General features: G+C 41.2%; 1 protein-coding gene across 1 annotated transcript; it reads left to right on the plus strand.

Annotated features, from left to right (window-relative positions):
- LOC311057648 (rho GTPase-activating protein 42-like) lies at positions 1 to 25,463 on the plus strand. The gene is made up of 24 exons (XM_084074653.1): positions 1 to 423; positions 1,986 to 2,081; positions 2,281 to 2,342; positions 5,757 to 5,828; positions 7,849 to 7,950; positions 8,379 to 8,489; positions 10,742 to 10,846; positions 11,360 to 11,489; positions 12,377 to 12,477; positions 13,189 to 13,298; positions 13,713 to 13,791; positions 14,907 to 14,946; positions 15,068 to 15,130; positions 15,367 to 15,441; positions 15,724 to 15,808; positions 15,894 to 15,952; positions 17,402 to 17,507; positions 17,601 to 17,760; positions 17,937 to 18,087; positions 19,394 to 20,074; positions 21,044 to 21,200; positions 21,651 to 21,716; positions 23,110 to 23,189; positions 23,480 to 25,463. Exons 1-24 carry the CDS (start codon positions 270 to 272, stop codon positions 23,566 to 23,568), a joined length of 2,934 nt encoding a protein of 977 aa, XP_083930779.1. The 5' UTR covers positions 1 to 269; the 3' UTR covers positions 23,569 to 25,463.
- The last annotated feature ends 887 nt before the right edge of the window (positions 25,464 to 26,350 follow it).

Genomic DNA, 26,350 nt, shown 5'->3' on the forward strand with positions numbered 1-26,350 from the left:
TCCGGAAGTTCTGTGGGAAAACTGAGAAGAGCATGAAAGAAGAAAAAAGAAAAGAAAAAAAAAGAAAAGGAACAGAAGGAGTTGGAAGAAAGTTTACTCTTAATAATCTTCTCCGAGCACTGAAATAAAAGTTCTCCTCTTTGTACCTCATTCATTGCCGAGGATTTTACGCAGAAACACGGTCTGAATGAAGTTAAAGTGCAGTGGATTTTTACAGAACACGGTCTGAATTAAGTTAAAGTGCAGAGGATCATAATATTCATTTAGCGATGGGTCTCCCGACGCTGGAGTTTAGTGACTCGTTCCTGGACAGCCCAGAGTTCAGAGACAGACTGCAGTGCCATGAGATAGAGCTGGAACGCACCAACAGATTCATCAAGGACCTCATTAAAGATGGAAACATGCTCATATCTGCCCTGAGAAGTAAGTCAAAAAAAGGAGAGTCAAATGTCTTTTTTTGGGCGTCAAAACAAGTTTGCATGGAGCAGGGGTTCTCACCCTTATCAGGCCGTGACCCCCCCCCCCCCCCAAATAATCATATTTGAACTGGGGACCCCCCAAAATAATCACATTTGAACTGGGGACCCCCTAAAATCATATTTGAACTGGGGACACCCCCCCCACCCTGATAAGCAGTTGGAATTGTAGTAGTCGAGGCATGACGGTTCCACAGATAAATTACAGTAATTTAGCAGACGCGTTTATATTGTGAAAATAGCTTTGAGAGCTTGTAGATCTGCTATTTTCACAATGTTTGCATCTTTCTTATATTATTTGACAATTTGGCTAATGTTTGACCAGTTTTTATAGTATTATTTGTTGATACATTTTGATGCAGTAATGGTCTTTTTCTTTTCTTTCTTTCTTTCTTTCTTTGTTGATGTATTAAAAAGGTCTTTAAAGTCCTTAAATTGTCACTTCACTGTCATCTGGGGACCCAAAAAAAATCATGTGGGGATCCCCCTGGGGGTCCCGACCCACAGGTTGAGAACTACTGGCCTAGAGAACCTTTGATCTCATTGTAGTCCCTGATAATTATCACAGTGTTGGCAAATCAAGGCCATTATGCCGGAAAGGGCAAAGTAAACAAACAGCGTAGTTTGAGACTTTGAGTTTACTGTTACTTGGCCTTTCTATGTGATTTGTTTTATTGTTTGTTGTGTTATTGTATAGCTGTAGCAGCAGCAGTATACACCTGGTAATGGACCATAATAGAACCTTATGACCGTTGAGACCGTGGCATTTGGAAATAACGGTGGTACTAATATTGTGGCACTCAAACGGTGTTGCACATAGTTATTACAGTGTCACTTAGTGAAGTATGTCTTCTAGTGCAATTAACCTAATCTCCCTGGAATGTCATGAATCGCAAGTTGTCCACAAAGAGGGAAATGTACGTTGCTTTCACAGACCCCCAAATCGAACAAAAACATGATGTAAAACCACAAAATATGCATGTTAAGTTTACGGCTCTCTCAGTTTGAGGTTATGGTCAGTAGACCATAACACTGGGATCCAGATAATGCTATTGTAGCCTACTGTCAAGATGGTGGTTTCTACATCTGATTATTCTACCTCTGACTGTGTAAACCATTGGGTCAGAAAAATGTGTTGTGACTTGAGATGTTCTGAAAGGGAATGAAAAACGACTTTATCATAGGGTTATATCATGATGTGCATGTGTGCTGGGCTGTATGAATACGAAATGTGTATATGGTAATAAAAAGTTGTGTTGCATACTTGACTTGAAGTACTGTAGCCACATTGATGCTGAAATAGAAACAATGTAGTGGTGAGCTTTGTGTGTGGGGGGAACCTTTTTCTGTGAATGTGATGTGAAAGTGAAGACCTGCAAATAATGTTTGGCTTACATGCCTAATTTATACTCTGTCACATATGTAACACATTGTTAGCTTGTAGATCAGTTCTTCTAAGCAAGTTATACGTACTTAAATCAAGTTTTACTATGTCCTTCTTTCACCCAGGTCTGTCTCTGGCTGTGCAGAGGTTCTCTGAATCTCTGAAAGAGTTCCAGTTTGAGTGCATTGGGGATGCTGAGACTGATGATGAGATGAATATAGGTAATGTGGCAAACGTAAAGAACTTAACTTGCTTGGCAATCTATTGAACTGAATGGTTTCTTTTTAACCAGCAGTGTTTTTTTTTGTGTCATCCTGTTTCTATCTAGAACTACTACAGTAAAGCCAAAGGCATTTCCACAGCATTCTATTATTCTATTCCCTGTTCTACTCTAATGGTCTTGTACATTGTGTGTTGCAGCCCAATCCTTAAAGGAATTTTCCCAGCTTCTGAGCACTATGGAAGAGGAAAGAAGACGATTGGTAATGTTTGTTTGTTTTGCTCATATATCTGTATGTTTGTGTGGATATTTATAAAGAGGTGTAACCGGCAGCTAGCTGGATAGTGCATCAAACACATAATCACAGCGTCCCTGGTTCATCTGGCCAGAGACCAGGGTTGCATATTATCATTACCCCTCTGTGCCCTCAACTTCCTGTCTCTACACTTTCCTGTGTAAATGAAAATGAAAACAAAAGCAACAAATCCAAAAATTTAGCAATAAAAAATGGCATGATCCTTTTAAGGTTTAGTTGAGGTAAAGATGAGAGTTACTATCAGGGTAGAAATTGAACTATAAGGGTCAAGCTTTACACTCAGATTTAAATATACACTCACAATTTTGCTGCTGCTGTAGGGATTTTATTTTGCAAATGATTGATGTATTCATGAATTGAAGAAAAGATAATTAAAACATCACTTCACAGTGTCCAATTAAATGGGTGCTGGATTAAAAAAAAGGACCTTGTACATTATATCGACACATCAAATTAAGAGCATTTTTTTTAATGCAATGGTGTGACGTTTTGAGAAACAAGCTCTTCCTCAGACTGAAATACTGTATTTATGACATTGTCAGAATGGTTTGGAACATACCATTATTTTTCTTCCTTCCTTGTTGGCCAGGTAAACTTCTCAATTAGTGTGTGTACTTTACACTGTGTACCGTGAGTGTGAATGTTCGAATGCATAAGATAAGATAAACCTTTATTCATCCCCGGAGGGAAATTTGGGTGTCATAGCAGCAACAGCAGTGAGAATGAAACACAGGAGAGGTACAGGTAAGAATAAGTCTCAAGAACCAAACCAAAATAAATAAGAATACAAATAAATCCACAGCCTATCAACAATGAGGGTGAGGGTGGTCAGATGGAGCAGGGGTGCCCACCACTGCGGAGACTAGGGGTTTAAATAATCTGCGGTGCCTCTGGCTTGCCTGGGTGTTCCAACAAACACATTTGGCAAGAGGGAAGCTGGATGGGGGACGGCGATCTTTGTCGCCGCATTAGTGACTCCTACAAGTTGCTCAAGGGTGCCTGTGAGCAGGGGCATTGAACTTTGAGGAATAGGGTGTTCCTCCGCACTCACTATGTCCTGGTGAAAGTCCTCACTGGCAAGCAATGTGCAAACTATCAACAATGGATATGTGCGCACACAGTCTATCAACAGTTTATGTGAAATAATTGGATGTTAAAGACGCTGCTGCAGGTGAAATATATGACTCTCACTTCAGTCTATGCTATAACTACAGTGTCTATCATTTTACATATGACAAAATTCCAGGCCTGGTTGCAGCAATAACAAATATGAACATAGCTAAATTGTCTTGTAAATTCAGCTGATTAGATGCAAAAAATGTCCTTCTTGCAGGCAGCTAGTCTTAAATGTTGAACTTCAATTCAATACCAGCTTGAATGAAGGGAGAGATGATCATCAAGGTCTTCCTTTGCTCTTTCCTCAAGTTTGTGATGTGCACTATGACACGGTTGTATAACAAAGTACAGTTTAAAACAACAGAACAGAACAGCTGTTGTCCACTATTGTCAATTGGGCAATTAGATGTAAAGTGATGGTGACAGTGTGGAATAAGGTTCTATATTCCCCGTTAGATATGTCCTTGCCATCTTGTGTATTAGGCTGTGTGTTGTCTTCACATGTAGATGTTATTTGTCTAGCTCCTTGTAATATGTCCCAGCAGTGTGTCAATATTCCAGGATGCTGGTATTTCTTGTACTTCTTGTTATGAGTACAGCTTGGCTCTGTGGCGTGGGCCTCTTATCTAGTAAGTGTATAACTATGGTCCTATCCCTGCTGTTAGACAGAACTACTTGACCTCTGATCTGTGTGTATCATGTACTTCTCACATGAGCTCATGTAACAAACGTCTGTCTTAGAAGTACTTAGTACTCAGGTGTCTCCGACTCCATTTGCCTCAACATCCTGAGTGATCCAGAATTCCTCGACAATAGTTATGGACCAATCATGGATATTCCATATCAGTATGTCTTGATTTGCCCATGTTTACTCTAGTCTAGTTAATTACTTAAATACAAATTAAACAATGCAAATGTGTTTGATGTCTTTGTTAACTGAAATAAGAATGACCTCCATCATCTTGGATGAGGCTAACAGGGAAGCAACAGAGAGACATACTGCCCAGCACTACTTGAATTCTTCCTTTTTGTCGACATGGCTCCTTAGTATTGTATTTCTTATTTGTATTGAAATGGGGTGTATGCAATTCTTTTGGAGAAATAAATGCGTTTAAACCATTCAAACAGTTTGGGGATCAGAATCCCAGGGGCCTGGGGTGACAGGACCCTTGCTTTCTTTAGTCTCTGAAAGCTTCCTTGGTTGATAGATACTTTTTTTCATTTGACAACTACCCAGGTCCAGTGTGCCCATTGGACCCGGTATCCCAAGTGGCCCCCCCTACAACAGGCCTCACCTATGCAAATGAAGAAACTTAGTGAAACATGTGTGCTCCATAGTGAATTAGATTTAAAGACCCCAACTCAACCAGAGGACTTTGTGTACTGTAGAAGTGTCTGGAATCTGGCCCTGAGTATGTGTGTGTGCGCACACGTGCGTGTGTGCATGCTTGTGTGTGTGTTATTGCAATCCTGTACTGTACGTTTATGTGATGTATGTGTTGCGTGCACGTATATGTGTGCATTTGAGTGTGTGTGTGTGTGTGTGTGTGTGTGTGTGTGTGTGTGTGTGTGTGTGTGTGTGTGTGTGTGTGTGTGTGTGTGTGTGCGCACATGCACATGCATGCATGAGCACTAAGGTGGTATAAGAGACGTGCGTGTACATGGACTGGTTGCAGTGAAAGCATGTGGAACCTATTCTGCCAATTCCCCTGTGAGACTTAGGGCCCAGTCTGGCATGGGAAAGACTATAAAAGGAGCCTGTGTGTGTTTGCCTCCAGTCTCTCTCTCTCTCCTCCTCTCTCTTCCTCTCTTTCTCTCTCCGTCACTCTCCTCCCCTTTCGCTTCCTCCTTCCCTCCCTCCATCTCTCCCTCTCCTCTTCTCCCCCTTCTCTCACTCACTTGTTCCCTTTTCGTCGAGGAACACTTAACGAAGGTTGTGCATGTGGTGAATTATTAAGCCCGATGTATCCATAGTTGGCCGGCATGTTGCGTGATGAAAATAGCTGATCTACAAGGTCACACTGCGTCATGATGCGACGAGTTGTGTAAATCTTGTAAAACTTGTAAATATGCTATTTTCAGCATGTGACACCTCTGCGCAGTGTGCAACCAAGTATACATTAAGCTTTAATCTTTAGTCAGACAGTCAGTTAGACAGTTGAAGTGTCTAATGTCATATTAATACTGTACCTAGAGAGTGTACGTGGTGAATAAACCTGATCCTGACTCAGACTGTCTCCCCAGATCCAAAATGCGGATGACGTACTGATCTCACCCCTGGAGAGGTTCCGTAAGGAGCAGATAGGAGCCGTCAAGGTATGTGTTGTGTTGCTTTATGTGTGCCATTTAGCTGAAAAGATGCTCACCTACACTTCAGTCAGAATTATAATCGCTTTGTCACCAAGAATTCTTTTAACCCATTAAATCTGTGTCATTTTAGATTCTATTCTTTGGCTATTTAAATATAGCAGATATACAAGCTCATAGCGTGTCACTTCGTGCCGCACTATGAGCTTGTAGATCTGCTATTTTTTTTTTATCTTGAAAATTCTAATCTTTGAATATATATATTTTTTAAAGCGAACATTTTTAACTCAAATGTTTGCTTCTGGGGGTCCCTGGAACAAAATATTTTGAGATGGGGGGGGGGGGGGGGGGGTCCGCGGCCAAATACATGTAATTATGGGTGTCCTTGACATGAAAGGGTCCAAGATTCGAGAACCACTGATATAGCAACATACGTTTTTCTGAAAACTGTTACGATTTAGAAGAGATTTTGTAGAATCGACCTCAGGTCTTAATGGGTTAAATAAATATAAATGACAAATGAATGTGGTTCTGATTCTTAACATACTTTTTAGTTGTACTTGTTGACACATGATCAGTATGATACCAAATGTACGAAGCTTGACATGTACTCTCTTGGCCAGCTTCATGCTCACTAAATTGACTTCATTATAATTTCACGTGAAATATTTCAAAAGGTATAAAACATTATGTTGAAAATACTTCTGTGGCCTACTGGCAGTGTGCACAGGAAATGTGCACCTGATCGGTCCGGTGGTTTTCGAGATTAGCTCCGGACACACTCACACACACACACACACACACACACACACACACACACACACACACACACACACACACACACACACACACACACACACACACACACACACACACACACACACACACACACACACACACACGTTTACTCAAGAACCACTCCATACTTGAGCCATGGACATAAATTTGAATGAAATAAATGTTAAAATATATTAGATGAATGGGGTTTTATTTTTGTCATTGGACAACACTAATGTAACAAAAATATTCTGGTGACATCAATGAAGAAGCAACTGTCTCCACTGAAGCCGTGTGGGCAGTCAAATAAGTGTGCTTGAGCCGGACTCTGAACTGTCAGAGTCCAGCATGCTCATAAATCCTCATAAATAAAAGATATGTGTGTCATCATCTCGTCTGTAGGGAACACTCTGTGAAGTAGTCATCAGCTCGTCCCTGCTCTGCGTGCTGTGCAGGGTTTGGCCCGCTAGTCATTCTTCCACACAGTGGTCAGAGAGTCCAGTTTGGCCGTCAAGACACACGATGGGTCACACTCCCGTGTCAGTTACAAGGTCATGGGAACGGACATGATCTGAGCGAACTGCAGAGAGAGAGATACTGTAAACATACAATGTGGTGTCTGGTTTCAGCAGCTGTCCCACATGTTATGGTTCAATCCATCCTTCTTAAGAGATATAAAAAATAGAAGCAAGTTTTCGATGAACAGAATTAGGCACGATTATGTCCGGCTGATGGAGGAGCTCTGCTTTACTTCCTGATGATACATGATACTGGTGGAATGCCTCCTTAGTCCATAGAATGTAACACAGGGGTGTGTGTGAGAAATATGCTCTTAACACACACACAGGCACGCACACAAGTGTGCGCACACACACAAATTATTATTTTTTCCATAAAATGGCCAAGAATTGGGTCATTATGTTTTCTGAGCTTTAGCTCTTGAAAAGACTTGCAGGTTAGCATACTTTCCTGTTGACTTTGGCAGCATCCCATCATTTAAATCACTCTTAAATTTCCTTACGTTTCCATTTTTCTGTCCTAGTACAGTACATTGTATCTCAGTCCTTTAGAATATGTAAATGTTCTTATATTGTGAGAAATAAATGTGAAGTATATTTGTTTCTATAAAGATTAAGACTTTATAAATGCTGTGACCTTTTGGCCACGGCATATAAAAAAAAGGACAATTTCCGTACACATCTATATATTTGCTAACGCTAATTTCCCTAATTCTCAACCATTTCTACTGTAGGAGGGAAAGAAGCAGTTTGACAAGGAGACAGAGAAGTACTACTCTGTGTTGGAGAAACACCTCAGCCTGTCGTCCAAAAAGAAAGAGTCACAACTGCAGGAGGTACACCGCAAAGACAATTTCTAGATTGCCATGATAATAGGGTTGGGATCCTGAACCGGAGGAACCTTAGAGACCGGATCCAACGTCAAGGAACCGGAATCGGTTCCGGAACCGGTTTTATCACACTGTCAGAGCTTGTAACGTCTGTAACATCTGTTACACAGTTATAATACCAGTGGTTCTCAAAATGTTTCATTCCAAGGACGTAACTCTGAGAACTGTAAGGGTCCAATTGGTTCCATTTGTACACTCCGAGTTACAGACCTGTAAGGGTCCATTTGGAACCCCCATAGGAATCGTTAAGGAATCGGATCATAAAGAGGGAATCGTTATGGAACCGGTATCGTTAAAATCCTAAAGGATCCCAACCCTAGATGATAATGCTTCCTCAGATTAAACCATATTCAGCGTTTTCTGTCCATTTGCAGGCAGATTCTCAAATGGGTAAAGACCGGCAGGTGTTTTACGATGCATCGCTGCAGTATGTCTTCAAGATCCAGGAAGTGCAGGAGAGGAAGAAGTTTGAGTTTGTGGAGCCGGTGAGTCACACAAAATGTTCATATCCATCTAGGGTGATCTAGTGATTTTCAACCTTTCTAATAAAGAACCCCCAATTTGATATACATTAAGATTTTTGTCTCTCCCAATCTAAGAACATTTTATTTGTTCTGATTTGGTGTGTCATTTGGTCCAAAAGTCCTGTCTATGTACTGTAGGTGCATATAGGTAAACTATGATTACAGAATGGCGTGGTGGGTGGGGGTCCAGAGTGAAGATTTAGTATTAGTCATTTAACTGGCGTACCGCACCATACACCTCAGTCACCCCTATTGTTACTGAGAAATATTTCTTTATTGTCTCCGCCAGGCCGAAGGCATGGCGAGAGAGTATGTTTTACCGTCCGTCCGTGTGTCCGTGTGTCCGTGTGTCTGCGAGCAGCTAATCTCTGGCACCGTTGGCCCGGTCGCTGCGAAACTGTGCACACACACTCTCTGGATGCCAATTCAGAACCTCTGCCCCACATTTTTCACATGGGCCTGTTAGAGCACCACCAGGAGGCCAATTTGTGCAAAACCCATTTTTTAATATTACTCCTACAGATTTTATCCAAACATCACGCAAATCGGTACTCAGTATCTCTATAGTCATGTGATCAACACGGATCTGTCCGATTTCCCATATTCCATCCTCATTGCCTAAGGTTGGCTACCAAAGTTTACAGGATTGGTCCGTTTGAACAAAATGCCTCAAATCATGAATGCAGCATGCGATTTCCGTGAAATTGTGCACGCACATTCTCACTATGCCAAGGAACAAATGCCACTTCAAAGCTTTCAAATCAGCCTCATGGTGGCGCTAAAGCCGGCCGATTCACGTTTTTACCTATAACTGCACCGATCTGCGTGAAACTTTGCACGCACACTCTGCCTTTTAGAGCGCCACCAGGAGGCCGACTTTTGGAAAACACATTTTTTGCTCTTACTCCTTCAGATTCTGTCCAAAAATCACGCAAATCGGTACACAGTATCTCTATAGTCACGTCAACAAGACGAATGTGTCCGATATTTCATATTCCATCCTAATTGGCTAACATTGACTTAGGTCCTTTTTGAACAAAATGCCTCAAATCATGAACGCAGTGTGCGATTTCCGTGCAATTTCACACGCACATTCCCACTAGGCCGAGGAAACCCTTTTCACATTGGCCTGTTATAGCGCCACCAGCAGGTCTAATTTAACAAAACACAATTTTGGAACAAAATGCCTCAAATCGTGAATGCAGTGTCCGATTGCCGTGAAAGGCCTAAAATGAAATGGTATCCTTTTCACATTGTCCTATTATAGCGCCAGCAGGAGGCCACAGTAACCTACCTGACCTGGCGGAGACTTGTGCTCCGAGGAGCACTTTTTCTAGTTACATTTGAATTTTTATTCAAATGTAGCTGACATCTTTAGACCCAAGAATATATTGTCTTTGCAATGTATTTAGATTAAGTTTGGCTAGATTTATTATGTTTCAGAGAGTAACCCATATAAAAAAGAAATGTCAGTTTCTGTGTGGGTTGCTTTCTGTCACCAAGCCTTGGCCTATAGGAGAGAGAATGACTGATGCTTTGAGACTGAGATTGTATCACAGAAAAATGCAATGGAAAACTCCCCTTCTATGCATGTAAACAGCCTAATGAAGCAGTAAGCATAGTAAGTACATTAATGAACGCATACTGACAAATATCATCACTGAGAGACAGGCACACACATACACACACACACACAAGCTCAAACACATACCGTCCAACGATAATGATATTTACATGATACATATCAGTTGAGCCCACTTCCTGCTCCCTCACTGGCACTTCCTGTGTGGGGATCTCCTCCGCCTAAAGCGTAATTTATGCGGCGCCGCACGACGGTTTCACGCGCCAAAAATAGCAGACCTACAAGCTCACAACGCGTCGCTTCCGCAACGCGTTGTAAGCTTGCAAGTCGGCTATTTTCGACTTGCGACACCGCCGTATGTATGAAGTATGAATCGGGCTTCAGAAAGGGAGTGAGAGAGACAGAATCGCTGTCGTTAAGTAAACAACAACGGCAGCAGACAGACACACACCGCTTAACAGCAAACCAAACCAAAGGACAATGCTTAAGGAGGCTTACAGTGTGTAGCATTTTCATTTCATTTTTACATTTAATGTGTTTTGCGTGAATTAGAACCGTTCACTTTGTGAATTTCCTGTGACTACCGCCCTCCCTCTCCTACTTCATCACATTTGTCACTGTGTTCTTCCAGCTGTTAGCGTTCCTACAGGGGCTGTTCACGTTCTACCATGAGGGCTACGAGCTGGCCAGCGAGTTTGAACCGTACAAGCAGCAGCTGCAGTTCAACCTACAGAATGTAAGTTTGCATCTGCCATTCAGTACAAGCTGACCAAACTCTCGTTTAATAGTCAGAGATAGATACTATTAAATATCCAATATAAAATATATCGTTGCTGTCGGGCTGAAACCAGCTAACTCCATTTTGACGCTTTTGTATTTTTTTTTCATAAATCAGTACACCCTTTACGCCTGTGTGTTGGTAAAAGAAATATTGAACCAATGAAAAGTATTAAAAAGCGCTTCTGACAAAAGCAGCTAACTCCATTGGATCCTCAAACTTTCTGCTAAACCAGCAAAGTCCACCAAAGGGGGGTGGAATTAGCTGGTTTTGCTGACTCCAGGCTCCACCCCCTTTTGACCTCCAACCTCATTGTGAGCTTGGAGGTCATTCAGCTGTTCTTATCAATGATAAACAAAACCTCCTAACTCCACTTTTTGATTTGTTTTTTTCATTTCCTGAAAATTATACATTTTGGAGTTATTGAATATATTAAGTGTGTGTGTGTGTGTGTGTGTGTTTTGTGTTTAGACACGTAATAACTTTGAGAGCACCCGTGCAGAAGTTGAGCGACTAATGAAGAGGATCCGTTCTGCAGAAGCGGACTTCAAAGCCCCCGGCTCCTTCACCATGGAGGGATATCTGTACATACAGGAGAAACGTAAGAAAACCACTACTCCCAGTATCCACACATGTTTTAGCACTAGGCCATCATTAGTGTGTCCAACTGTTAGACAATCATGTGATTAACTGTCCCCACTGACGCACGTCAAAAAAAAAAAACCTTTCTGAGATTCCTTAGATTTTTTGACATTTGTTAATAATATGTGTTATTATTTAGTTTGTTTGATGACAAAACTGAGAACTGATAACAATAGGCCTACTCTCCTACAGAAAGACGAAATCAAATACAACATGACGTGACGGTAGCTATGGGTGCCGGGAGGCGGCTGCATGTGTAATGGAAGATGCAGTAGTTTTTAAGCCTGAGAATTGTCGATTTCTAGGCAGCCCTTTATTGTCTTACTCTTTGGATAAATTTGTACCGTGTCACAGTCAGTTGATGCTTCATAATCATTATGAGTAAAATCGCTGGAGTTGTTTTTTTATTTTGGAACGCATTTCTTATATGAACTTATGTATGAAAAAAAAAAGTCTATGGGATTTTAAAACACTTCTGTGACTCAGGGGGCGTGGTTTTTGACATCAGGCTTCAGTACTCTATAGAGGTTGATGGCTGGGTGGTTAACCACACTGCACCCAGCAAATGTGAATGTTTGAAGTTTTGGTACTAGGCTTAACAGTCAGGGACACACACAGCGTTATAATTACCACTAGTTTCCACCAGTTGAACACACACACACACACACACACACACACACACACACACACACACACACACACACACACACACACACACACACACACACACACTCATACATTATTTCTCGGCATGAATATGCATCTCTTTAATGCAGTACTACAGAGAGAAAATATGAATAAAGCAATGATTCACAGCACACTCTTTGGTTTTGTCATGTTATTCAGGTCCGCTGGGCTGTGCCTGGACAAGATACTACTGCACCTATGAGAAAAGCTCTAAGATGTTTACTATGAGCAACACAGAAACCAGACCATCCAGCAGACAGGTGAGATGGTACCAAAAAAAGATATATATACCTGTATACTGTATATATGTTACAGTAAAAAAAAAATGTTACAGTATGATTGGAAAACCAGTCAGATTGAAAAAGGAGTGCTTGTTTTCCGTGCTCCCCTCCGTCAAAAAAAAGAAATTACGTCTCGGAGGTGCCGAGATCAGGGGGGGGGGGGTGATTTACGATTCTGTTCCTGTTCGGGACATAACTCGGAGGGGCTGAGTCGGCTGAAGGTGACTTCGCAACGCTCGGCACGGCGACTCGCTTGCCTAAGCTCGCCCCTTCAGCCCCTTCAATGCCTCCGTCTGTGAAAACAAGTGCATGCAATCTGATCATACTGTGATATTTATATACACACTACATTTATTTACTCATTTTTCTTTTTCTATTTTTTTCTTTTTCCAACGAGAAAACTAAAAGTAATTGAAAAATGACAGTCCCCTCATTGAAGTTGAATCGGCTTATATAAGCGTGTCTGCGGTCCCTGGCACAAAACATTTTCAGATGGGGGTCAAATACATATCAATTTGGGGGAAAAAGTTTGAGAACTACTGATTTAGAAGGCATTTGTAGAACCAGGTTAACAGAACAGAGTGGTGGGTGGGGGTCCAGAGATGTTCATGTTGTGACTGTGTGTTAACAGAGCGGCGTGGTGGGTGGGGGTCCAGAGATGTTCATGTTGTAGCTGTGTGTTGTTAACAGAACGGCGTGGTGGGTGGGGGTCCAGAGATGTTCAGGCTGCGCTCGTGTGTCCGGAGGAAGACTGACTCCATCGACAAACGCTTCTGCTTTGACATCGAGGTGGTTGAGAGGTGAGAGGTGGAAGGATGCGTGTGCTGTACTGTCCTGAAGTACAGAGAGTAAGAGTAATGCTGCGTTCACTGTCACAATTATTACATCATCGTCTAATCGCAGTTACTTTTGCATAAACGTCATAATCGTTTCCATTTTCAAATACAAAAAAAAAGCAGAAATGGCAGAAATAACTAAAATGATGTGCAGTATCGTGTTAAAACTTGGCAATCCACATTAGAGCGAGGATTGAGATCCACATTGGAGCCACGGCGTTCCCATGTGGATCCTGAGTTCCATTCACATGATTCGATTCTTAAAATGTTCATACTGTAGATAAATTGACGCTTAAACCAAATAGAAGCCATCTTTTGACTGGGTCATTTGACAGCTGTAGATGTGTGGTGTGTGAATCTTGTTGCTGTGTGTTGCAGACATGGAGTCATCACCCTTCAGGCTCTCTCTGAGTCCAACAGACGCTTGTGGCTGGAGGCCATGGATGGAAAAGAGCCCGTATGTCATATTCTCATATATAATTTTCACTTTCATATCAGTATATGCCTTCTGATTATGACGTCGCTCTGTAGGAGGCAATCTCGACAAGGCGCTGATCAGCGCCAAATGTTTTGTGCAGGCCAAGGAAGTACCTGAGTGCATTTTTTGTTTTATATATTTAACTTTAACTTTATAATGTAAGTCAATGTGGTCAGATTAGCCTGAAACCTTGTCCAAATTTGGAGTCATACATCACAGATACGTCATAGACTGGACACATGAAGTCCGAGATCCACATGGGAGCCACGCCATTATTAGACGCTTGTCTCTTTCTCTGTTCTATTATTCTGACTTTATTCAGATTCAGATTCAGATGACTTTATTTATCCCCGGGGGGCAATTCAGTTTCTACAGATCTCACCATGACATGACATACATAGAGCAACAGTAAAAACACGAAACAGAGAACGCTCAGATTGATCGACCTAGTACATTGTACATTATTCCTTGTGTTAAAAGTAGAGCAGCAATGCATAGAAAAAGACATAGATATATGTATTCAAAAACACACAGTAGAAAAAAGTACATAATGTGCGTATACATTAGTGCAGGTTTTTAAATAGTTGCATACTGTCGTTGAGGTATACATACATAAAAATAAAAAAAAGCACTTCAGTTATTTAGCAGCATTTAGCAGCCGAATGGCTGACGGAATAAAGGACTTGGAGTAGCGGTTTGTACTGCAGATAGAAGCTCTGTATCGCCGTGCTGACGGCATGAGGAGGAAGTTAGAGGACAGGATGTGGTCAGGTTGGTCTATAAGACCTTTTGCCTTCTGGACCACTCTCCTCTTCCAGAGAGTGTTCAGGTCATTTTGCTTGACTCCAGTGATTTTGGAGCAGACTTTGACGATGTTATTGAGGCAGTTTCTGTCCTTCACAGACAAACACTTTTTTTAAAGAAATAAAATGGAATTTTGTCCAATCTGTATGGTAGAGTATGTTAATACGATATAACTTATACAATTGGGGTGGTTGTATTTTGTCTCCCTGCTGATCTACAATATATGACCAAAAACATTTTACAGTCTATGAAATACCTGATCATTTTTTTATTATTATTTATTTATTCAGATCTACACTCTACCTGCTCTGCTCAGCAAGAAAGAGGAGAGTAAGTATGCCAATGTTTGAGACCGTGTGCAGTACATTCAGCAAAATGTGATTTTTTAAATAAAATTATAGATAGATGTTATTGACTGTGTGTGTGTGTGTGTGTGTATGTGTTTCTACAGCGTTTCTCAACGAGGCAGGGTTTAACTTTGTGAAGAGGTGTATAGAACTGGTGGAAACGAGAGGTAATAAAATCACATTTCATTTATGCCTAGTTTTAAGAAGTATGCCATTTTTTACTCTTTGCCCAGTTGATCAAATGTGTCAGGAGGGATAACAATTAAATTTAAATTACAATGTGTCAAAATACTTTAAAACATGTATATTTTCCCCTCTTACAAATACTGTCCAAAATATAATTTTTAATTTGAATTTGAAATACTGTATATGTAATTTATTTCTTCTCTGTGGGATGTGACAGGTATTAACACTCTGGGCCTTTACCGCATTGGAGGAGTCAACTCCAAAGTTCAACGGTTGATGTCCACTGTGTTTGGTAAGAAACGGACCAATTACTGCAGCTTTTCTATAAAATCTTCACTCTTTGTGTGGTGGTCTACATTGTAAACACAGTATATTTGTCATATAGATAGAGCATAACAAAATGTTGCACTTTGCTGAATTGAATTGAGCTGCAACACAGTTGGAATAGAAATTGAATTTGATTTGGCACGGGCTGGAAATCTGTAAACTCTAGTGGCCAGTAGATATTCTACTAGAGGCGCATCCGTATTTAAATGCATAGTGACTGACATACAGTAACTTCTCTGTATTGTAGCTACCAGCTCTCCTCCTGACATGGCGCTGGATCCAGACATCTGGGACAACAAGACTATAACCAGTGGACTTAAGAATTACATCAGGTAACATATGCTGTCACACATGAATTCACTCATTCACACGCTCTCTTAAGTCCTATATTAATTCACTCACTCTGTCCCTCATCAGGTGCCTGGCAGAGCCGCTGATGACCTACAGACTGCACAAAGATTTCATCAAGGCAGCCAGTAAGATTTGTTTTTCCATGGCTGATTGATTTTCTTTATTTGGTCTTTTCAAAATACACAAAAGCCGCCCTGCAGCAATATGTGCATGTAAAACTATGAAGGGTAAAAAAAACACAATGAAGCCAAACTGCTTATTTCCATTGTGGGATAAGGGGGTGGGGGGGGTGGGGTACTGGGGCATACAAATAGAAGTTAACCATCTTTTTAAAACCGACTTGAAGACTCTTTCTGTGGATTATCTTTTACAATAGACAATAAGCTTATTCCATAAAACTTAGACTGTATACAAAAAAAGATTTGCCCCATAGATCATTTAAACCTGTCTGGGATTACATCTGTCTGTCTGCCTCTACTGGTAAATAAAGTAAAAGAATATTTTTGCCATAATGATTTGCTTTGTCAGAAATCGCATACTAACATGCTATTTAGTATGCCAAGTTAGTATTTGAGACTTTTTTAGTGTGTCCGAAAGCTTACTACATACTCAGTAGTATGGGAAATGCATACTAGATTCAGGAATTGTTGCAGTATTCACTGAATGTCCCACAATGCAATACGACACCATACCAGAATTTACATGGTGGCCGGGCAGCGACCAAACATCTGGCGTAACATCAATTACTCTTCAATGAAACACATCTAGAATGCAGATGTGTTATTTGTTGAAATAGGACATGTACAATAAACACCGCTATACACAATGATGAAACGGGAACATAAAATGTGTAGTACTTAAGCTGACCTCCAGATTCCTTATGGTTTGATACCACATGATTAGTAAATATGAAATAAAAGATAATATAGTGTATGCACTGAAAAGTATGTTGAACATAGTATGTAGCATATAGTACGTGATTTCAGACGCTGCCATAGATTCCCCTATCCTCAGTTCCAGGGTTGGAAGTCTTTTCTCTCTTGATTTTAGACCGAAAAACCAAAGACCGCTGGACAGCCAAATTCTCACTCCAACTCACTGCTCAAGGTCTCTTCAACAACTACCCTGTCCTTATGGGACACAATGACAGCAGAGTCATCAGCATACAAAAATAGATTTGTGGAACAAGCTGATTTAAGGTCATTAACATAAAGCACACTGCCTTGGGGTACCTCACATTTAGTGTCCCTGTAGGCGTTGAAAGCATTCCACCCACATCAGGCATTTGTTTTCTTCCTGTGAGGTAGAACGTCATCCAACTACTGTAATTGCATTGCTGTCAAAGCCAGTTGCCTTTACCTTAAGCAGCTTCGTAATTCCAGTAAGACCATTCCACATACATTTCCCCATCCACTTCCTTACTAATCACATAGTATAGTAGTATAGTACAGTAAATAGTTGTATGTGGAGTGACAGTTCTTGAAGCCTGACTGCAAGTCATATATGATGTCTCCTGAAAAACAATTGTGGATTTACTCATGTATAATCTGACTGCATGTCTTATCTGGTTTCAGAGTCTGATGATCAGAGGTATCGTGTGAGTGCAATTCACGCTCTTGTCTACAAACTTCCAGAAAAAAACAGAGAAATGTTGGACCTGCTGACCAAACACCTTCTCACGTACGTGCTTCTAAAACAAATCTTATTTAAAAAAAATGTATTTGTGCTAAAAAAGTGAGCTTGTTTTTATTACTCTATTTATTTTTTCTCCAGTGTCTCCACTCACAGCAATCAGAATCTGATGACTGTTTCTAACCTGGGAGTGATCTTTGGTCCCACGTTGATGAGATCACAGGAAGAGACAGTGGCAGCCATGATGAACATTAAGTTCCAGAATATTGTGGTAGAGATTCTCATTGAAAACCACATTAAGGTATGTCTAGAGTGACACATACGAGCATGTGCGTGTGCGCACACACACACACACACACACACACACACACACACACACACACACACACACACACACACACACACACACACACACACACACACACACACACACACACACACACACACCTTATTCAACTCCATCTCTCTGATTATCAGATCTTTGGTGAAGCCCCGGACCTCTCGGTACCCCTCACTCAGGCCCCGTCATCTCGATCTGCTCCACGGAGGAACAAGGCCATCTGTCTGTCGTCTGGGAAAAGGAAGGCCCGCCTCTACCCTCCGGCTCTCTGCCTTGCTGACAATGACAGTGAGTCCTACTGTGCAACATCTCTGGTTTGGATTCACACCGTAGGGGGCTTGTGTGGTACAGTATAGTCACTCTGTCCACTAGATCTGGGTAGGCACTAGTCATTGGGCGATTCCAGTTCTCGGCGATGCCTTCCCAAGCGTTTCTAGATATCTAGCAGGTTTGATATTTGGCTTTGTCGCCGACTGGGCATCATACAGTATGAATGGGGTTACGACCACAACCCGAGCAGATCCGCGCCACAGCCAGTGAGAGCACATTACCAGCCAGGTGGCTACTAGGGGAGGCTCACTGGACATGACCGCACCGCTCCTGACCACAACAAAAACAAACTTTTATAATGTATAGTACCCCAATATTACCGTCCAGTCCTGGCTCCTGTATAAGCCAGCTGCAATGTTTCCATTGACTTCCAAAAACATTACAAAACAGAATGAGAGAATGGACGAGCGTTCGTAAGGGGGGGGACTGTTTATTTGAGAGGAATTGCACACAGAGAGAAATAGTTTGTGTTTATTTGAGAGAGAGGGAGAGAGGGGGAGAGAAAAAGACTCTGCTCCGCTGTACCCAGGGGAAATGATGTTCTCCTCTGATTGGATGTAGACATAATATTCATAACTTGCTAAGTAAATCATGACCACACATGGATATCTGGTTTATTGCGGGACGGTGCGTATGAGTCCTGTCCTGTGAAATATCTTGCAATGTGTGATCCCTTGTCACCGATCAATCGTATAGTGTGAAAACCACAACGATATTATGACAGAAAGAGACTTGTATAGTGTGAAGTGCATAACTATCTGATGACTCCCCGACGACTTTAAAAGTCGTACAGTGTGTGTTCTAAATGGTTGACATATTCGCCTGTCATCAGTTGGCAACGCCTCCACTAGAGTTACCGGGAACATTAACACGAGGCTTAATGTAAACTTCACAGGTCCGTGTCAACAATGACATAATTTGCAATTGAAAAAAATGCAGACACGAGTCACGTCAACACTTTTTTTCAGTTGAGAATAACCCTATTTTATGGTACGACAATCATGTGACAAAGTATTAACTAGCCTTCAAGCTCACTAGTTGACAGAAGAACAACATGTGACACTGGTTTAGGGAGATGCACAATGTGATTCATGATATTCAGGATATCCAATCACCATACAGGACAGTTCCCTTCAGATCACATTCACATCAGGCTATATGGTTGCATGCTCACTTTCGTATCAGTCATCACTCAAAATTAAGCATAAATGACCCCAAACAACATGTCAGAATGTGACTCATGTTTCATCTCTATCTCCTCCAGGTGACACTTTCAGCAGCAGTCCCAGTACGACTCCAATGGGTAGCCAGGAATCTCTGTCATCCCATTCCTCTGAAAAGAATGGACTGTCCCAGACCTCCCCTCCTCTCTCACCTGCTGCTGTCCCAGACTCCTCTCCCTCAGTCCCCAAGACCACAACTCCTCCTGCGCCATCGTCCTCCTCCTCTTTGTCCCATCCCTCTTCCAATGGGAAAGATTATAAGGGACAGACAGACGGCGTCCTCTCCCCTCAGCTCACACCCTCCCTCCCGCGCACCTCCTCCAACCACTCTCTGAGCCAACACCAGAACTCCTCCGTTCGCTCCTCCACTTCCACCCTACATTCAACACTGGAGAGGAGTCCACCTCCGAAAGGAAGTGCCTCCTCTTTGTCTTCCGCGAAGGAGCCCAGAACGGCCGCCTCTGCCAGAACCTCCTCCCTCACCAGACCCGTACAGAGAACCTCCTCTGTCGGTTCTCTGGAGAACCATCCGTCTGTGGCGGAGCCTAAAGCTGCCGTCGTGGCGGTGGAGGCCAGAGCCGCAAACGCTACCTCCTCCATCCCGTTAAAGGAGCGCAGGGCTGCCTATAGAACTGTGTCGTCCTCCTCTTCATCATCTTCATCCTTGTTTCCCTACCAGCTCTCCGCATCTTCCTCGCTCACATCGCTGCACATCTCGGAAGGTGCGTGTTTCTCGTTCCTGTCACATCACTTTTGTTTTCTTACGCAACTGGTCAGCAAAGCCAGCTGATTGGTCGAACGCTGTTACGCTGGTAGAGAGGTTTCCCAAAATGCACGTCTAAATGTGAATAGTAGTCCTCTTGTTTTCTCAATTTTATTCTTTTACTGCTTTAATACAAAGCTTTTACATTTACGCATGCATTACTTGCCATCATGCTTTTGATGTGCATTTCAAAACCAGGAAGTAAGGTTTGTAGTTTTCACATTCCAGGGACATCACTGGACGTTTGAGCTCAACTTTGTTGAGGTTGTGTTCTTCTATGTGTTCTCAACACATAGAAGACTGCTTAGTTGGGCACTCGAGTAGTGCAGCGGTAAAGTTCCTGCCCACCACTGCAGAGACTAGCGGTTTGAATCCATCATGGTGCATCTGGTTTGGCCGGGCATCTATACAAATCAATTGGCAATCTCAGTCGCTGCACTACAGGCACTACAGGTTGGTCAGGGCGCCTGTTCAGTGGGGTGTGGAGTGGACTAAAATGTACCTCTGCAAGCGGTACGTCCTCCCAATGAAACTCACTGTCAGGTGAAAAGAAGTGGCCTTCACGTCACATGTATTAGAGGGGACACGTTGGTTGTCTGTGCGCTCCCTAGGACCAACTGTAGGAGTAGCAGTGACAAAGAGCATTGGCATGACGACTAAATCAGAAAAAGATATACATATTTTTCTTCTAATGGAACATTAGCCTGCCCAAATAACAAATATAAAGAAATAATGTCGTCTTTGCTATGATGGGTGCTTCAGCGATGTACCTCAGCTGTTCTTCATACTGTATTGCATCATACCCATAAATAGTCATCATAAAACAACCCTTCCAAGAATTGTTATATATTTTGTAGCATTACATCTTGAAAATGAAAGAATGATCTGTGATTACAATGTGGTTCTGATTACTGTTTTCTGTGTCCAGATTACAAGAGCTGTCACGGTTCGGTACAGAGTCTGATGTCACTGGACCACCGCGACACAACGCTCACACGCAAAGCCACACACACACGCAGTGGCTCCGATGTGCTTCCTAAACACAGACCAGTGGGTAGCAATGGCTACCAGACGCCTGGGTCAATGTAAGTGTCTCACAAGTTAGAGATTTATATCCGCATTCTTACAAGATTGTAGATGTGCTATTTTTGAAAAGCTGTGACAATTTGTTCAAATCTTTGAATATATATTATTTTAAAGCAAACATTGTTTTACTCAATCTTTGCTTCTGGGGGTCCCTGGAACAAAATATTTTGAGATGGTGTCAGAGGCCAAATACATTAATTTTGGGGGTTTGGGGGATATAGCAACATAGGTTTTTCTGAAAACTGTTAGGATTTAGAAGACATTTTTATAATCGACCTCAGGTCTTAATGGGTTAAGCTCAGTGTTTTGTGTGTGTGTGTGTGTGTGTGTGTGTGTGTGTGTGTGTGTGTGTGTGTGTGTGTGTGTGTGTGTGTGTGTGTGTGTGTGTGTGTGTGTGTGTGTGTGTGTGTGTGTGTGTGTGTGTGTGTGTGTGTGTGTGTGGGTTGCAGGTTGTCATCCAGAGCTACTCTGTGTGACAGTGCAGTGTTCTCCTCAGCACTGGATATAAGGGGAAGGTAAGTGAGACCTGCTGTTACATTCATAGTATCTGACATTGGTCTAACACATTTGTGCACAAACTGTGGTTCCTGGCCTCAGGTCATGGGAGATATCTGTTGGGTTGCATTGATTTTGGATACTGCATTGATGTTTATTTGTCTGAGGAAGACCTCTTCTTTCAAAACATGTTGCTTATAATCCCGAGTGCACTGATCACTTTCTTTTCTGATTGCATAAATGCGTGATCCTTTCTTTGGCTTTTAATTATTAAAAACATGGCTGTAGAATGTCAGCAGACAAACAATTAATTGCCAATTAGTTATCTAATTTCTACATTGTGTTGGGTCATTTGTGTTGGGTATTTATGCAATATGCATCATTGCTGAAAAGGTTTGTGCACCCCTGATCTAACATTAGGCTGCAAACCTATCCATTTACACCATGGTAGACTATTTTTGAAGACCACCTTCAAGGCACTTTGGTTGGTTTAGAATCACAATGTGGATATTCACACTGTTTTGGATATAATAAGGGGACGGAGGTAAAACAGAGAGAGTATGACATGAAACGCATGATGTCCTGGGCCAGTCTCAAAGCCATGATGCACGTGTTTGTGGTCATGAATCATTAAGCCCTATATAGTTCTTTGTACAGCAAATGGTAAAAATAGTGCATCTGCTATACAAGCTCACAATGCATCACATTGAGCTTGTAGATCTGCTTTTGAGAAAACAAAAATTCTCAATTGATTTAACATCCGTCCTGATGAATCTGATCTGAAATTGCACATGGGCATTGGCCTGTAGTTAGGATAAACTGACCACGGCAGGTAAAAATAATAGATAGGGTTTGCACTCTGTAAATGTAAACTGCTCCTGTTTTGTCCTGTTTGATAAAACGTTCATAAACTATTGACTGGGAGCAGTTTACATTTACAGTGTACAGGAAATGTGGGTATGGATTCGTTTTTAAAATGTTACAAATAATTGCACTTTTTTTTTCTTCTCCAAAATACCAAATACCAAGGACACCAAGCTTAATGCGGTTAAGAGTTAATATACACAACAGCATACTTTAGTTAAGCATATGTAGCTTCTCTATCTATGGAGCCACGACCCAATATACTAGATTTGTTTCTTCTCCAAATGTATTTTCTTGCATGACCTTGTAAGAATCACTCACAACCCGCGTATAGGCCACGAGCCATCAGTCAAGAAACATTGGACTTGACAAACAAAGTCATTTAACAATGCTAAAATACCAAAATAATACAAATACAATTATGACATAACAAAAGAATGAAAGTAATATTCCCCAGAACATTGAGTGATGGAATTGCCCTTGACTTTCCTTATTACTTGTGTCTCTGGCTCACTGTCTGTTTGTATTTTATATTTCTTTGTGTGTCAGGGAAGCGAAGGCCCTGTACTCCTGCGAGGCAGAGCACAGTCATGAACTCAGTTTTCCCCAGGGGGCGCTGTTCTCTAATGGTGGGTATAGCGGCACACGCACATCAACACCTCTGAGCTAAAGTAAACTCAATGTTTGATATCGTCGGGAAGCCCTTCCCTTCTGGACAGTGTTAACCATAAAGCCTGATTTTATACTTAGTCGCACAACTCTGTCCCGCGTCAGAAATGGCCGATCTACAAGCTCACAGCGACGCGTTGTAAGCATGTAGATCTGCTATTTTTGGGTGTAGGACACCGTCGTAGGGCAGAGTGTAAACTCGGCATGACAGACCTTATAATACCTCAAATGTCTGCGGTTGTGTCTGCAGTGTACGCCTCTGTGGAACCAGGCTGGCTTCAGGCGACGTACGGTGGCAGGACAGGCCTTGTACCCGAAAACTACATCATGTATATCTGAGGACACGAAAGGCTCTGGTACACACATTACTGCAGTGGTGGAAAGTAACTAAGTACATTCATTTACTCAAGTACTGTACTTACGTAAGTCTTTTAGGTACTTTTACTTTACTGGAGTATTTCCTACATCTCAGAGGCAAATATTGTACTTTTACTACAATTATTTGAAAACTTTCGTTACTAGTTACTTTGTAGATTTGAATTATTATTATAAAACATACATTAACCACTTCAGCCCTATTTAAACTTTGGCTATTTGAAAATAGGCGATCTACAAGCTCACAACCTGGTTTGCGATTTTGATACGGGACATTCTGCATAATGAGTACTTTTACTTTTGGTACCTCAAGTATATTTTGATGCCAATACTTTTGTACTTTTACTCAAGTAAATGTTGATTAGCTGACTTTTACTTGTAACAGAGTGTTTCTACATTGCTGTATTGATACTTTTTACTTAAGTAAAGAAATGTAGTACTTTTTCCACCACTGCATTACTGTATAACACAAAGATCTCTTTGGTAATCTAGATTGTAGGGGTCTACAGTGCATAGTATACTGTGCTGCTGATCAAAGATATAATATATTTATAGCAAACTTGTGATTGTCATTAATGAACACGTATGTACTGTATGTTGAGATGTGTATGTTCGACTGCTGTAGCTGGGTCTAAATGAGCAAAGACAGGTACATGTACTGTATATATATATATCTTGGACTACTTTGGCTTAGAAGCCGATTAATTAACATGCGGTACTAATCTATCTATACCGATGCCTCTCAACTGGTTTCTACACTACACTGTAAAATCCTGAGTGTTAATTTAACTCTGAAAGGGTCTAATAGACCCGTAAAAGGTATAGACTTACACTTTAACCACATGAACCCTGGTGTCCCTACAAATATCACAATGGGGAAAAGACTCTTCAAAAATAGCATATCACATATTTCCGTATAATGTCGTACGAGGAAGTACAGGGCGTAAATGGTTGAGGGTTACATTAGCTATCAGGATTTTACCGTGCAGAACCCAAAATGTCCTCCTCTGTGAAGCCACAGCCCAGACTACAGTAGGTAAGTTGCCTTTGTAGCATGACCTTGTCCTTGTGAGAACGACTCTATACAGGAGCCATCAGTTGAGAAACACTGGATAAAGACATGATTTGGTCTAGTTGTAGCATATGTATAACCAGAGGTTATACTCTTGGTACCCGACTATTATTCCATCCATATACTGTATGTCTGTTTTATCCATTTCCATATAGTCTGTTAGAGCAACATTCTCTATGCCAAGTTTCCAGGCGTCTGGGTTGTGGTTTTCACTACATTTATGTCAATTTAGAGAGAACAGTACACTGTCGAAATCTAGTGTTAAACTCTGAGATGTACAAGTGGAACCACATGGACCCGTAAGGGTCCATGTGGTTTCACTTGTACACTCTCAGAGTTAAATTAACACCATAGGTTTTATTGTGTAGTTGCTTTACTATGAGGTTTATGTCCCAGCAGTGGTGTGTCTGTAGTTAAACTGCTGTACAAGTCACTGGTGGTCATTTTCATTTAACCACTTAAGCCCTATTTTATACGTAATCGTACGATGGTGTCATACAGAGAAAATAGACTTTTTTTTATTATCTTTGAACATTTTCTCCTATAATAATATGCCCTAAATAGGGACACCAGGTTGAAAGAGGTTAAAATGATGACACCAACTAATTATGTGTTGGTGGGCCCAGAACTGGTGTAGTGGTTATGAACCTGCCTGGGGCAATAAACCCATATGTATCATTTATTGTCGATCAGTGCGACATCAACAATCATGGAGATTTTTGACATCATGGAAATTTGATAAAACATTTTGTTGTGTAAATTAATAATAAAAACAAGCAAACAGCAAGTCTTCTGCCTCAGAAAACGTTCTCTGAAACATTTGGGAATGTCTGCTGAAAATTGCATTCATACACAGTAATATCCAGTGTTAAATGAACATGAATTTTGCGGTGCACTTCCCTTTACACTGACAACCATTAATTCGATTATTTATTTTACACGATTTCACATACATAATCATGGTGATATTTCTCCCAGTCATTTGCCTGCCTGTAGAGACGTGCGCTCCTGCTGGTCAAGGAATGAATTCTGACAGAATCCGTAGACAAAGAGAACTTTGTCCCAGATTCTGTGTCCCTTTTGTTCTTCCTACATTCTCAATAAATAAAAGACTGGGGACTGGACCACCCACTCTCCTTAAAGAAATGTTGTATTTGTAAATCATTGTATGCTCTGTACTGATATTACTGATAAAGTCATATCAATATACAGAGTTTTTCAGACTTTTGTCTATTTTGGGTGCTTATTGCATGGGTAGTATGTAGGGCATTCACGAATAGTGATTTTTAGTATTCGAATTATTCGACCTATAAGTATTCGAATATTCGATTAATCGATTTGATTATAAAAAATAAAATAATAACAAAAATAAAAAATAAAAAAAATAAAAAGTTTTTTTTTTTTTTTTTTTTTTCAATGACATTGATGACTGGACTCAAGGAATGCGAGTTGACGTCACACCAGAGCTCACAGCTGCGTGTCTGCTGCAGAAAAGCCACACAAAAAAAAAGAATCTTAAAAAAAAAAAAAAAAAAAAAACTTTTTATTTTATTTTATTTTTTTATCGAATAATCGAATAGTGGTTTGATAGTCGAATAGTCGGTTTGATAGTCGAATATTCGAATATTCGATTATTCTGTTAATGCCCTAGTAGTATGTATACTGTTTGGTGCA

This window comes from Gymnoscopelus microlampas, assembly GCF_963454915.1.
Source record: "Gymnoscopelus microlampas genome assembly, chromosome: 12".
In the NCBI taxonomy this organism is placed as follows: Eukaryota; Metazoa; Chordata; class Actinopteri; order Myctophiformes; family Myctophidae; genus Gymnoscopelus; species Gymnoscopelus microlampas.

Bases quoted from the DNA above. Each gene is read 5' to 3' on its own strand.
- LOC311057648 (XM_084074653.1), top strand. From the start codon at position 270: ATGGGTCTCCCGACGCTGGAGTTTAGTGACTCGTTCCTGGACAGCCCA. The intron at 5,829-7,848 runs GTATGTGTTGTG...TTTCTACTGTAG, and splicing joins AGCAGATAGGAGCCGTCAAG to GAGGGAAAGAAGCAGTTTGA. The intron at 17,761-17,936 runs GTATGTCTAGAG...TCTGATTATCAG, and splicing joins TCATTGAAAACCACATTAAG to ATCTTTGGTGAAGCCCCGGA.